Source organism: Rhinopithecus roxellana, chromosome 1, assembly GCF_007565055.1.
Source record: "Rhinopithecus roxellana isolate Shanxi Qingling chromosome 1, ASM756505v1, whole genome shotgun sequence".
Lineage (NCBI taxonomy): Eukaryota > Metazoa > Chordata > Mammalia > Primates > Cercopithecidae > Rhinopithecus > Rhinopithecus roxellana.
The window spans coordinates 33,874,719-33,889,911 of record NC_044549.1 but is presented as its reverse complement, the minus strand read 5'-3'; the positions used below and the strand labels follow the sequence as shown (position 1 = coordinate 33,889,911).

General features: G+C 38.4%; 1 protein-coding gene across 2 annotated transcripts; it reads right to left on the bottom strand.

The window, feature by feature from the left end:
- Positions 1-2,929: 2,929 nt before the first annotated feature.
- Positions 2,930-14,798, bottom strand: GTPBP8 (GTP binding protein 8 (putative)). Of its 2 annotated transcripts, none has more exons than XM_010361034.2 (6): positions 13,885-14,798; positions 12,062-12,160; positions 9,942-10,072; positions 7,345-7,444; positions 4,728-4,846; positions 2,930-3,469 (listed from the first exon to the last, which is right to left on the bottom strand). In XM_010361034.2, exons 1-6 carry the CDS (start codon positions 14,221-14,223, stop codon positions 3,400-3,402), a joined length of 858 nt encoding a protein of 285 aa, XP_010359336.2. In that variant the 5' UTR covers positions 14,224-14,798; the 3' UTR covers positions 2,930-3,399. The 2 variants fall into 2 exon arrangements, with proteins under 2 accessions (XP_010359336.2, XP_010359337.2); XM_010361035.2 differs by having other exon boundaries at positions 13,888-14,302.
- Between the last annotated feature and the right edge of the window lie 395 nt (positions 14,799-15,193).

Genomic DNA, 15,193 nt, shown 5'->3' with positions numbered 1-15,193 from the left:
CGTGATTTTGATCCAGGTGGCCCCAAATCCAGTTATGTAAACGCTGCTTTAGCTTCTCTTCTGAAGCCTTGTTAAGTAAACTGGTTTAATCCTTAATCTCTAGTCACTTTTCATGTTCCCTTTGGCTTCCTACCAAGTGGTAGTATCCATTTAGTGCCTTAAAATATGGACAATACCAAGGAGATTTCATTCCAGACAAGTCTAGAAATGGCCATTAGCTTCTAAGTGTCCTTGTGTTCGATGTATTTCCTTTACCTATTGGGAAATGTAAGGTAAATTCGTAAGAGAACTGGTGCATAGCTTTGTGGACCATAGGGTTTATTTGCTGAGAGTTGTCTATATTCATGCACCCAGTCTCCTAAGTAGCCTTTTTTAAGACTTCATGTAACTGATTCAGAAAAAAACTCCCAGTCTTTTAAGACTTCATTTAGCTGATTGATTCAGAAAAAAACTCCCTGGGAATTAGGAGATTTAAGGTTCAGTCTTGCTTCTCCTACTTGCATGTGGCTTCACTGACCTAGTCAGTTTCCCCTGGCTTAGGTTTCTGGATTTGAAGTGGATTTTTTTTTTTTCAAGAATGAAACTTTTATGGCTGAAATAAACTTGGGAGCTTATCTTTCATTGGAAAAACCAGGGTGGTTCGGTGAGTTACGGACAATACAGCGTGGACTGGACCACACCAGTCTAGCATTTGTTTCCAAATTCATTCATGTTCTTTTGGAGTAGCTTCATCTCCTCATTTTCCTGTCTTCTGCCCTTTACTATTCTGTAAAAATGACAAAAAAGCTTCATATGTGTACACAAAATGACAATGTGTATGTTTATAAGGAATTTAGTATTCTATATCAGTTTTTCTAAATAAATCAAAATATTTATCATTTAAAAAAATGCAATCTAAAGTATACCAAACTGTAACTTACCTAGTGAGATTAGAAACTATTGTCAGGGTCATCATAGTGAATTATTGTTATTACTACTTTTGAGACAGAGTATTGTGCTGTTGCCCAGGCTGGAGCACAGTGGTATGATCTCAGTTCACTGCACCCTCCACCTCCTGGGCTCAAGCTATTCTCACACCTCAGCCACCTGAGTAGCTGAGACTCCAGGCACCATCCTGCCCTGGCTAATTTTTTTAAAACTTTGTGTAGAGATGGGGTTTCACCATGTTGCTTAGGCTGGTCTGAAACTCTTGGACTCAAGGGATCTGCCCACTTTGGTCTGCCAAAATGCTGGGATTACCCACATCCTAGCACCAACTTTATCACTCCTAATGGCATGAGGACACACAGGCCATTTACAAGAGCAGTGTTTGAGACCTCTTGTGTGTCACTTCAAAGCCTCTTGGCCTTCATACTAAAGTCACTGCTGTGGCAACCACTTTCAAGTAGGGCTGAACCTTGCCTCTTGCTCTGGGGACAGCTCACTCCCTGCCCCTGGGCTTCTCAACAGCTGCAGGTACTGCCTAGCACTTGGGTATGTACAACCCGGAAGAGGTGTGGGGCCGCCCCCTCCCCTCCTCAAAGAAATTCAGAGGCACAGTGTGAGGCTAAAGTAACTTTCATCTTGGATGCTAATCTACCATGTTGACTTCTGATAACCAGTTCCAGAAATGCCTCTAAGATTTCTACTTTTACCTATTAAAAGAACACACACTCACTGTAAATCGTGGAAAATTATAGGCTGTGTTGCAAACAGCATTCTTGCCTTTCCCTGAGGAGCTGACTTCAGTGTGTCACATGTTCCTTCTGAAGCATGCAAACCCTTTTCTCTATGGCATATAAGCCCTGGGTCGGGGGTAACTGTGGGGATCCACTGTCTCATCACTGCCTGAGACATGGCTTCTGTGCATAAGTCCCTATTAAATGTTTCTGACACACTGGATTTGTCGGCCTCTTTCTTTGGCATCTCAGCACCCTCAGTCTTTGGGGATAGGTTGCATAGACCTGCTCACTGTAGAACACCTATTTCCTAAGACTTGTCATAAGTTCCCTCACGATCTAGCATTAGCGCCTATGCTTTGGCTAACTCAATGAATATGTCGTTAATAGGCCTGTCTTGTTTCATTTTGCCACTGTTCCCTGGGATCACTTCCCAAATTTACATATGTAAGCTTTTGGCTCAGGCTCTGCTTATAGAACCAAGGATAAATCAAAGCAGTAAAGTAACACAGACAAAAATATGACTTCTAAGATAACTCTTTTGTTACTATATGTTTTATGAATGTCTATATTAAAAAAATCTTTTTTCTGGCTGAAAACATTCCTGGTTAGATTAGACCAATTCCATCAACTATACAACTGACAATATATTCAGATTATTTTCTGGAAAAAAGCCATGAAGTTGGTTTATAGCTTTAATTAATTTTTTATCCAGCAATACAGCTATAACCTTTTAATATTCAGCTTTACTTTGAAAAGCTAAGCCACTTGTATGAATAGGTCAGTGGCACCTTCACAAAAATCTTTTCTATTACCTTTAGTTCAAAGGCTTTATCTTTCCATTCTGAATTTTAAATGTAGCCGTCTAAACTGTCCCATCAGCTTTTTTCTCTTGCCCTTTGCAAATTAGTTTTGTCACTTAAAGCTATTTTTGTTTTTTGCTTTTTCACTAGTGAAAATGTTACTTCCCCCGTGAAAGGACATTTCCTGTAATCTACCTGTGAATTTTGCTATATTTCTTTGTTGGTTTGGCTTTACAAATATGTAGCTGTCTTCTCACATGTTACCTGCTGTAAAACCATTTTACTCTTAATAGCTTTCAAGGTTACAGTAACATAAATTTCAGAGAAATCAAGTAAGTTGCCCAAGATCCAACATATATAATAAACATCAGAACTGGAACTTGAATTCTGTTATTTTGGTTGTTTCCAACATGGACTAACGCATTTTATCAAGAATGTTTTCAATATTCAAATAAGGACTCAAAAAAATAGGCTTCCATAGTAACATTTATCCATCAACTTACCTATCGATGCTTAACAGAAAAGCAGCCCCTTTTACCTGACCCATTTTAACATTTTTTTAAAAAAAAATACACGTAGTAGACATATTCTTCAAAAGACAAAAGCCCAGTAAAATGTCAAACCCTTCTCTACATAGTTGTAACAGGCTTTCATTTTATGGCTGTGCTCTTGCTTGTCAGTTTGTTAAAACAGGGGAATCAGCTAGTAGCTGTTCTAATGAACACCATAATTCAATTACTTGTAAATTTTTTCCCCCCAGGCGCAAATTCTTGTTTTGAGAAGGTGCAGATTTTAAAGCTGAAATGATCCTCCTGGAAGTTACAGATGCCCAACATTTAAAACAGTGTTGGAATTCTTCTAGGTATTTAACTCCAGTTAGCATAAAGCTTCTTTTTTTTTTTTTTTTTTTTTTGAATCTTCAGCTAAACTGGGAACCCTTAGTCAAGATTTCCTGTTACACTGGCTATAAAGCATCTCAACAGATGGATTCCAGAAAAGGTCACAGCGCTGTGAAAAGAAAAGAAAAAAATAATTTTCTTCCTTTCCTCAGAGATAACATCTGAATTCATCAATTAAAAAAATTTGCAAATTCTTATGATTTCATGTATGAAAGCAGAACATCTTTTAATGTGTTCTAGCTTTCTTCTCTTCCCCCAGCCCCTTGTAGTATCCTAAAATCTGATGATCAATATCTGATCCATTTCCTTCATGATTCCAAAAATTTCACTATACCTTCTGTTTTGCTTTGTTTTCCAGAGTAAGTCTTAATCTCTTTAGTTTGTTCTTTTTTGTAACAAATATTCAATTGCCTTGTTAGACTTCAGGTTTTAAAAAAATTATCATCACTATTATTGTATATATTATTTTTCTATCTGTCTTCCTACATCCATCCATCCCTCTGTCTGTCCGTCAGTATGGAGATCAGCCAAAATGTTTCTCAGGTATGGATATACTAGTTTTGTTTTGTTTTTTTTCAGACGGAGTCTCGCTGTGTTGCCCAAGCTGGAGTGCAATGGTGCGATCTTGGCTCACTGCAACCTCCACCTCCCAAGCAGCTGGGATTACAGGCGTGTGCCACCACACCTGGCTAATTTTTTTTTTGTTTGTTTTAATTTTTCTAGAGATAGGGTTTCACCATGTTGACCAGGCTGGTTTTGGACTCCTGACCTCAGGTGATCCACCCAAAAGTGCTAGGATTACAGGTGTGAGCCACGGCACTTGGCCTTCAAATGCCTGTAGTTTTAAGTGACAGTTTAAGAGACACAGTATTACAGGTTTTCAGTATATAAAGTTATAAAAACAACTCAACTAACAAGTGGATAAAGAAAACGTGGTATATATGTACCATGTAATACTACTCAGCCATAAAATTGAACAAAATAATGGCATTTGAAGCAACCTGGATGGAGGTAGAGACCATTATTCTAAGTGAAGTAACTCAGGAATGAAAAAACAAATACTGTATGTTCTCACTTATAAGCAGGAGCTAAGCTATGAGGACACAAAGGCATAACAATGATATAATGGACTTTGGGGATTCATGGGGAAAAGTGGGAGGGGCGAGCGATAAAAGACTACACACACGGTACACTGTACACTACACTGCTTAGTGATGGGTGTGCCAAAATCTCATAATCACTAAAGAACTTTTCCACGCAACCAAAAACCTGTTCCCCAAAAACTATTGAAATAAAAAAATTTTAAAACCCACAACATTCTCATATTACTTCATAAAAAACAAAAAACAAAACAATTCAACTCTTACCTTACAGGAAACAACTGAGGAAAACATCCTTGAGTTTTTGTGTTAACAAATTTCTGGATCTGAAGCACTTGTTTTAAAAGATGTCCCTTGGAAGATTTGTCAATTTTTGTTAATACAATCTATAAGAAAACAAATTTTTATGCATTAGAAATAAAGTGGTTCTTAATAATTTTACACATTTTAGCTATAATTTTTCATTCACAACTAGGTGACCCGTGCAAATTTATCTCTCTGTACCTATTTCCTCATCTATAAAACAAAAAGAATGACCCATAAAGGAGTAGCTACGAAGATTAAATGAGCAAATGTGTGAAACACATAAGGTATATGCTGTGTGTCTGCTGCTTAATAGTGCTTTAACCACATAGGGCGATAATATCTTGGAAAGATCAATGAGAAAGGGTCCTGGAGTTACATTTGCAATTGTTCATATGATCACAATATACCTGATAGCTTAAGATATATAAATGAATATTGGGTTTATCTATATAAAATTGTCAATTTGTAATCATTTTTTGACCTATACTCTAAAGAAAAAAATTAGAAATCAGGCTATTTGTAGGTTGTATCTACTAGTTATATTCCAAGTAAGTCCAGAATTCTACTTGTCCAAAGACAAGTATCGTAGTGCAGAAAAGATCAAAGTATGGATGATTACAAAAATCAATTAAAAATAAAACCTTAATCCACCAGGTATTCCTGGTGAATTTCTGTAAAATTAAATTTCCTGGCAAATCATTTTTGCTTTTTAGTCATAAAAGATGCTAATGGCAGGAGTGAGATGTCATGATACATATATTGGTTTGTGTCCACGGTTCCTTTCTCATAACTCCCATAGCCCTTGTTACAATCTTTTGTTTTAATGTTGGATATGTTAGGAAATAAAATCTCTCTGACCTCCTGCCTTCTATTCACTTGCTCCAAGACAAGACTTGTAATTTTCCCTCACCTTTCTCATTGTGGGACATATGACCCTCATTCCAGAGAGGGTCCCACCCCATGCCCTGGGGGAAGGGATGCTGATGTCATGAAGCTTCCATAAAAGCCCAGAAGACTGGGTTTGGAGAGCTTTCAAATAGCTGAACACAGGGACGTTCCCAGAGGGTGGCATGCCCAAGGAGGACATGGAGGTTCTGTGCATCTTCATTGTATCCTTTGTAATATACTTTATAATACCATCAGAAAACATGTTTCCCTGAGTTCTGTGAGCCACTCCAGCAATTAAACCCAAAGAAGGGACAGTGGGAACCCCAACTTGAAGCCAGTCTAGATATTCTAGAGGCCCAAAATTGTGACTAGTGTCTGAAGCCAGGTGGGAGTAGTAGTCTTGGGGACTGAATCCTCAGTCTGTGGGATCCGATGTTATCTCCAGGTAGACAGTATCAGAATCAAATTTTCAGATACCGAGCTGGTGTCCACTGCTTGTTGGTGAAGAAAAAAACCCTACATATTTGGCCACAGAAATCTTCTTGTGTTAATGGTTGTGGTATGAGAGGAGAGGAAAAACATGGTTCCAGTGTTTTTCCCATAGTGAGAAGCAGAAAGTGTGTGGTTTCTAATGACCTGTGAATCCCTCCACAAATGGGAGTCTTTCCTCATAAAGGCAAATGTACTCATATTTAAAAGGAGATACAGATATAATTTCTCTATTCCAGTTCTTTTTCCAATGAAGAAAGTAATATTTCTTTTCAATTAACATTGAGGAAAATATATGATTTCATAAACTAGTATCTGTGATACCAAATAAGGAATACTATTATTTAGTTTGGCAATATTTAGGCATTTTTACTAGGTAGACTATCAATCCTTTGACTCCTAATAAACTGTGTCTAATGCTTCATAGGGCTTTTGCAAACCCCAAGAATTCCAAGACCCCAAGAATAAAACAAAAGTGGCTGACTAGTTACTTGGTGTGATTTGTACTAAACTCCACTTCTACATATTAGTGGCTTTCTGACATCTTTTTGAAACCAAATTATAGTTATTGTGTTCTTCACTTTTCTTTGGAAAGAAACTTTAAGAGTGCTATGTTATCTGGAAGTCTCACAAACCAAAAATAATGTGGATACCAATCTACAATTCTGTATTCTATTCTAGGTCAAAAGACAAAGAATACTTGAAAGAAATTCTCAGAAGAAATTTTGTTTGCTTTAAAAATATAAAAATCCTACTAGTGTGTGCTGGAGGCTGCTATGTTCCTGGAACAATTTTAAAATTTTAAATTAGTTAAGCAACTTTTAAAGTGGCAGTTTTATTCACATTCTTATCAGTACTGTCTGTCAAGCTGCTGTTAAAGAGCTAACTTTTTCTGAAAAAATGTTTATGTTGCTATAAAAAGAAAAAATATGAAAAGTACATAGGAACATTAAATGAACAGCTGAAAGAAACCTTTAATTTTTAAAACATACAGCTGAGCAACAGAAAAGAATAAAAGTGCCACAGAACTTATTTTAATTAATATTAACGGATGATTAATTGAAAAGATTATTCAAAAGGCACTCTCCTTTATCTTTTGAGGAAGCAACACAAGCTCAATTGTTAAAAGGTGCATGTACACACAGATGCACATAGAACTGATTATTTCTAATTGCAACCATGATTCAAAGGAAGTACTTACCACATAAGGTAATGCAAATTCTTCACACATTTCTATGGCAATATTGTCTGTTTTTTGAATTCCAACAACACTGTCCACTAATAAAAATGTTCTCTTCAAGCTATAAGCATGTAGAAAAGAAGATTAATGGCAATATAAAATACACCCATTCATTTATCCCCTCTTCCTTACTATACTAAGAAATTCTCCTTGGAGTAAATCTCAATCCAAAATTAAAAAATTTCTTTAGGCAAAAGGAATTCTCAATTTGCCAGCAGTTTATCCTGCAGTCCAGTAGGTCTCACTGCTGTTTACTTGCAATAACTAAACTCACTAAATATTAACTTAATTCAATAAGGATATATTGGACGTAAGACATTCTGCCTGGGACTTGATATATAAAGAGTGACTTCCCTCCTCTAAAAGCTTAAACTCGAGGAGAAAGAGACACAAATCAAATTAACCATAAATTACAGCTTATAAATTATAGAAACCATAAATTATAAAAATCAAATTAACCATAAGTTATAAAACCTTTTTTTAAGAGCCTCATTCTGTTGCCCCGTCTGGAATGCAGTGGCACGGTCTTGATCTTGGGTCACTAACCTCCGCCTCCTGGGTTCGAGTGATTCTCCTGCCTCAGTCTCCTGAGTAGTTGGGATTACAGGTGTGCACCACCATGCCTGGCTAATATTTTTGTTGTTGTATTTTTAGTAGAGTCGAGGTTTTACCATGTTGCCAAGCTGGTCTCGAACTCCTGACCTCAAGTGATCTGCCGGCCTTGGCCTCCCAAAGTGCTGGGATTACATTACAGGCATGAGCTGCCGTGCCTGGCCTGTATAGAATTTTTTTTTTCTCTTTTTTGAGACGGAGTCTCACTCTGTTGCCCAGGCTGGAGCGCAGAGGCACGATCTCAGCTCACTGCAAGCTCTGCCTCCCAGGTTCATGCCATTCTCCTGCCTCTGCCTCCCAAGTAGCTGGGACTATAGGCACCACCACCATGCCCAGCTAATTTTTTGTATTTTTAGTAGAGACGGGGATTCACCATGTTAGCCAAGATGGTCTTGATCTCTCGACCTCGGGATCTGCCCACCTCGGCCTTTATTGCCCTAACACTAACAGATAACAGAAACCAGACAAATTATATTTTGCATTTTCTTATGTAAATATTTGATTTTACCCTCTATGTAAAGCTACAACAAACAAGATACTTATAAACATTTTTTTACATTTCAAAAGATTAACATCAATTTTCTATATATGATGCAATTCTTGAAACAGAACTATCACTTGACTACATAAGGAGACAAAAAAGAGATATTATTTGCAGCAGATCTGATGTCTGAAGTATTTTAAGATGATCAGAATTTACTGGTTTTAACCAACAATTTTCATTTTCAAAATTAGCCAGGTAACAGTTTGGTTTAAAAAAAAATTAAAAGGCCGGGCGCGGTGGCTCACGCCTGTAATCCCAGCACTTTGGGAGGCTGAGGCAGGCGGATCACCTGAGGTCAGGAGTTCGAGACCAGCCTGGCCAACATGGTGAAATCCTGTCTCTCCAAACACTACAAAAATTAGCCAGGTGGTGGCAGACGTTGGTAATCCCAGCTACTCGGGAGCCTGAGGCATGAGGATCACTTGAACCCGGGAAGCGGAGGCTGCACTGAGCTAAGATTGCATCACTGCACTCCAGCCTGGGCAACAGGGTAAGACTCCATCTCACAAAAGAAAAAAGAAAATACTTTAAATGGCTGGGCGTGGTGGCTCAAGCCTGTAATCCCAGCACTTTGGGAGGCCGAGACCATCCTGGCTAACCTGGTGAAACCTCGTCTCTACTAAAAAATACAAAAAACTAGCCAGGTGAGGTGGCGGACGCCTGTAGTCCCAGCTACTTGGGAGGCTGAGGCAGGAGAATGGCGTAAACCCAGGAGGCAGAGCTTGCAGTGAGCTGAGATCCAGCCACTGTACTCCAGCCTGGGCGACAGAGCGAGACTCCATCTCAAAAAAATAAATAAATAAAAAGAAATTAATGGGCCAGGCACAGTGGCTCACGCCTGTAATCCCCCACTCTGGGAAGCCGAGGTGGGTGGATCACCTGAGGTCAGGAGTCCGAGACCAGCCTGGCCAACATGGTGAAACCCCATCTCTACTAAAAATACAAAAATGAGCCAAGCATGGTGGCGCACACCTGTAGTCCCAGCTACTTGGGAGGCTGAGGTAGGAGAATCACTTGAACCCAAGAGATGGAGGTTGCAGTGACTCCAGATTGTGCCACTACACTCCAGCCTGGGTCACAGAATAAGACTGTCTCAAAAAAAAAAAAAAAAAAAAAAAAAAAAAAAAATTAACTATGCTGAGTACTCTTTAGTCTCGATCTCAATTTGGGAAAACACTTAAATTTAATATTAAGGGTAAGCTAAACCACAGACAGAAAACAAGCAAGCAGTACATACCTTGGTCCTAAATATTGTATTGTGGAATATTATGAGAATAAAATGGACCTTATAAAATAAGTCATTCGATAAAACTGAGGTGTTAATCAGGTGTATAATACTCTACTGATGCAAACATGCTTTGGGGTTAAATGTATAACTATTATAAGAAAATCTTTTCCTTACTTCCTTCGTTCTTTTAGATAGGTCTCTACCATGTCAACAAAATCTTCAGGTGCTCTATAGCCATAACCTGGCATGTCCACCACTGTAAAATGTTTTCCAACTTTGAAAAAATTCATTTTCTTTGTGTGTCCCTGATAAAGTAAATAGGAAAAAAAAGCTGTCTTAAGATATGTCCTCCATCTACTTAATGATTCAAAATGTTTTCCAGTTAATCAACAAATATTTATTAAAAGTCAAGTATATATAACCTTAACTCTGCTGATGAAGAACAGGAAAAGAAGACAGAAGGGGAATGGCTGGAGATAAGTTTAGATCATACTACTTTTTGCTTCATTTTAAAAAAAGAATCTGTATGACTTAAGAACTTTAGATTCCATATTAGACACATGTAGGCAAAATATTTTGGAGTCTTTCCTATTGCATTAACTCTTAGTGACAAATTCACCCTGTTCTAAATTGTGACTACATCAGTCAACATTCTCTGATGAACAATATATCTCCACTTTAAAGAGAAACTAATTATGGCAAGGATGGGTTAAAATGCTTACCATCAGTCATACACATTTTCATAAAACCTAGATCCAAAGTCTGATCGTTTCCTATACCTAGACTATTGCTTCCCTAAAATCAAGATGTTTTGCATATTTTATTAGGTGGATTTTAGTGCTTTCATTAAACAATTTTTTACTGTATAGACAACATAATTACAAAATGTTTGTGCAACTAAAATTGATGCACAGATGATGAAAAGTGGTTTATTCGTAGTTTTGTGTCCATAGGACATATATTAATCAGAAAAGATAAGATTATGATAGGCAATTTTATTTTTTTTTTGAGACAGAGTTTCGCTCTTGTTGCCCAGGCTGGAGTGCAATGGCGCAATCTTGGCTCACTGCAACCTCCACCTCCCAGGTTCAAGCGATTCTCCTCAGTCTCCCGAGTAGCTGGAATTACAGGAATGCACCACCACGCCCGGCTAATTTTGTATTTTTAGTGGAAACGGTTTCTCCATGTTGGTCAGGCTGGTCTCAAGCTCCCAACCTCAGGTGATCCGACCGCCTCGGGCTCCCAAAGTGCTAGGATTACAGACGTGAGCCACTGAGCCCAGCATGATAGGCAATTTTAAAAGTTAAGTCAATTGTTTGGATCTTAGAACAAATATTATCAAAGGAAAGATTTTTATAAATGATTTTAAGTTCCCAGTTAGTTTACTTGTCTATAGGAAAATGATTTTAGAATTACAGATTGGGAATGTCAAGAATACATTTCCTCCATTGTACTCTCAAAAAAGGAAGATCACTCTACTTAGAAGTGATCATTTAGCTGATATATTTGGTAAGGCAGGGCAGGAGTAAAGATGGGAGGGTTAAGGAATGGAAAGAATAATTAGCAATGGAGCCAGAGAATCATTTTATGAAGTGGGGAGCAAGAAAAGACCTAGTGGAGTTTCGTGGAAGGGGTCCAACTCAATGAAAGGGGTGTGTGTGCACTCGCGCACACACATACACATGGATAGTGAACATTAGGGTTGGTGGAAAGGTTTACCGTGGCCAGATAAGGTGAGAGAAAGTGGGGGTGATTTTGAAGAAAGGGTATCTTAGATACTGGTAGAGACTGTGTCATTGAGAAGAAAGTAGAGGGAATTAGAAAGTGATAGAAAGCTATTACAACAAACTGGCTAGGAAAACAAGCACATAAGAATATGCGAATGTGTCTGTGTAACTAATTCACGTACCTTATACCTTAAAAAAGATTCTAGGAGGAAAAAAGCAAGAAAAACCTAAAAGCCATTTCCCCTACAATCAACATAGAAGTAGATGATCACTGTTACAGAAGGAAATACCGAATGACAATAAGACACTTTATTTGGCAACTCTGCAAAATTTGGATAAAGAAAGATTTTCTGAAGATATTGTCTAGACTACTAAAATAAATCCAGCTACACTTCCTTTTCTTCAGAGAAATACACAGGCATTAGGATGTCTTACTTTATTACTTTTTTGAAAGAAATCACTTCTCTAGGAACTTAGCAATTATGATTTCTTAAACCTTCCAGCATTTATTATTCATGTTAGTTAATTCAAGAGATAGTCCAAACATATTTAAAAACTTCAACATACTGGTTTTTTGGAGACTCTGACTTCAACCTCAGGGGCCAGTGAAAATAAAGCCTTGATTAGGGATGATTTTCCAACATTGCTTCTGCCTATAAAACACACCTTATACAAGAAAAAAGATAAGTTAAGTACTAGCTGTATATGATATTCTGCATTAGATGCAAAAAACTTCAAATTCTAACATAGCTAATATTTATTGAATAAATTAAATGTGCTAGGCACCATTTTAAGCATTCAGCATATATTTTCTTATTTTTTTTTTACAGCATCCTAGGAGGTAGGTGATATTATTCCCCTTTTACGGATGAGAGAACACAACTAACTCCAAATTATACAGCTACAACGTGAAGGAGTTGGGATTTGAACTCAGGATGTGTATATCTACAATCTGTGCTTTTAGTTTCACTACACTACTCAAGAATATATGCAACTGTTATTACGCATTTCATATTTACAAAGCTTTTTAGGGTAAAAACTAAATGTAGTTCAACAGAACTAGATGAAAAGTACAACTACATGTTTGGAAGCACATTTTCTCAAGCACCCCCATGGTATACTGTAACATCACTGCAATTTAAAAATGTACTCTTTTCCCTTGATCTCTCTTGTTCCAATTAAGCTTTTCTCCTCTATAGTGTGGAAAGCAACACAATATTCTCGATATTAACCATTAATACACATGGCTCTGCTTTTGAACATGGTATTGAGGGAGTGGGGTACAATGCCAATCAGTTGTTCTCAATGACGGCCGTACTGCCCCTTGAGGGACATGTTGGAGATTTTAAGGGCATTTTTGGTTATCAAGACAACTGGGGGGCATTTACTGGGCAGGGGCCAGGGAACCTATCCTGGAAAATTCTGGTCACTCCTTCAAAATTAATTGATCAGAGTCCTGCAAAAATTTTAAATGCTCTGCCAGAGCAAATCTAATGCTATTATGTAGATTAAACTTAATTTTAAAAACGAATTACAAAAAAGTCCAGTAATTTAGAAGCTTAAATAAAAAAGCAATGGCTGTCTCAAAATCATTAAATAATTGAGGTACTCCTTGAATCCTGACTATAGTTCTACATATATTTAGACAAAATATCTGACTATAGTTCTACATATATTTAGATGAAATATCTCTGGGCGATGGTGCACTTAATGTAAATACATATGGAGAGTTGAGATGCCTTTTAGCAGACTTAGAACAGGATATCATTAAATTGCAGGACATGCAAAAATGCTCACTCATGAAATTTCACTAATAAACGTTGTTATAAAAAACTTTCCACATTATTGCCATTTAGAGATAATTATTTTTGCAAATGATAGGAAATTTAGATTAGGCGAAAGTTACTTATTGATAAGGACCATCTCATTTGTGAAACAATTACTCGTTTCTTATTCTTCACTGTCTAAATTCTAATTTGTCTGGCATGTTTTCCCTACTTAAGTTAAATAGGAGAAAAAAGGACAGAGTTAATTTTTTGAATGCTTAGTTTGGGTTTGAAAACCATTTAAAGCACTTTGAAGTCTTCTATATTCATTCCCAAAATAATTTAAACTGCATACAGGCAGTCTCTGGCTTACAGCGGGTCAACTTAACGATTTTTGACTTCAGGATGGGTTTATGGGGTATTGACTGCATTTTCTACTTACGATGGGTTTATCGGGTATCCCCACGTACATGGAGCATCGGCATATATCTATTTAGTTAAAATAATACATGCGCTCACACAAAGCTAGAAAATACAACAGCAAAATCACCCGCGAGCCCAACAGACGCGACAGCTGTTAGCGCTGTGACGCCGGCGTGCAGGTGAACCGTGAGAATCGCCTACCACCTCAGGCCGGAAGAGATCCGGGGCGTGGTCTATACGAACGGCAGAGCTGACGTAGTCGATGCGGTTCCCTTCAGTGGCGGTGAAGACTTTGTCTGCCCTCGCGATGTCCTCCGGGCTCGGGTCAAAGATACGCAGGTGAAGGTCTTGCCTCCTGTCAGGGGCGAGGAACCGCTCGACCTCCTGCAGCGGGTACAGCAGCTTTCTCAGCTGCTGCTTCGGCAGCCGCAGCACCTCAGCAAAGGCTTGGGACGTGCTGTTAGAGCGGCTCAGTCGCTCCAGCACCGCAGGCATTTCAAACAGCCTTTCCGCTCCCAGCCGCAGCCCGGGCGCCACCATTCTCCCTTCCCAGAAGGCGGACAGAGAGAGTTTACTCCTGTGGCCTAGGTTGCGCAGGCGTGAGCGCCCGCTGCCGCCGCGACGCCTGCTGGGAGTTGTAGTCTCCTCTGGCCTCGTTCGTTCCTGTCTAAGCTTTTTGCGTTCAGTGAGCGGGAGGAGGGTGGAGGCAGGCGGTGACCTGCGGGGAACAGCTCACTGGGTTTCGTTAACACCTTGGACTTAACGATTATGTCTTACTGGAAGGATGTTTAACGGTTTCCAAGGGTTAAAGACTTACCTGGCCATGTGGCCCTTGAGTCTCAAGCGAAAGACTAACAGTGTGAAGCTCTGATACATTCCAGGAACGCTTGATTTTCACAGTTTTTGGTTATCTTATTAACCGTTGACGTTTGTCATAAATCCACATCACTAGGATAAACACTTTTGCAAAATAGAAAAGAGCTGGTGAGAAATGTGATTGTAATAGCACCTCGTTTTCGTGGAAGGGACTGTTTGTATTTCCGCCTTCGCTATAGCTGCAGGAAATGTCATTAAACTTTAGAGATTTCTTACAAAAACAATTTTGCATAGATGTTAGAGAATTGTTTCCTGGACGTTTCATAATATTATCTTATTTCAAAAGTTTCTCCCTAAAGCCGATCAGTGCTGAAATGAGAGATACAGGTATCATAATGATGAAATAAATAACTGAAAAATATTCGTATGTTAAATAAACTAGTTTTTCTAAAACCTCAGCAGTAAATAGCAGAGAAAGGGTAACTCATGGTTTCTTGAGCTATTCCCCAGGTAGTTCAATAACTAAACAGGACAATTCTTGAATAAATACGATACAAAAGTTAATGAACAGAAGCAACGACTTTGAAGGCAGCCAATACGGCAGCCTGATGTGCTGCTGGCTGGCTGTTTTTTTATTGATCTTTGCGTTAGAGTTTGGGGTGCTTTTCTGTTCGCTCTTCTTGCTCCTGCATAT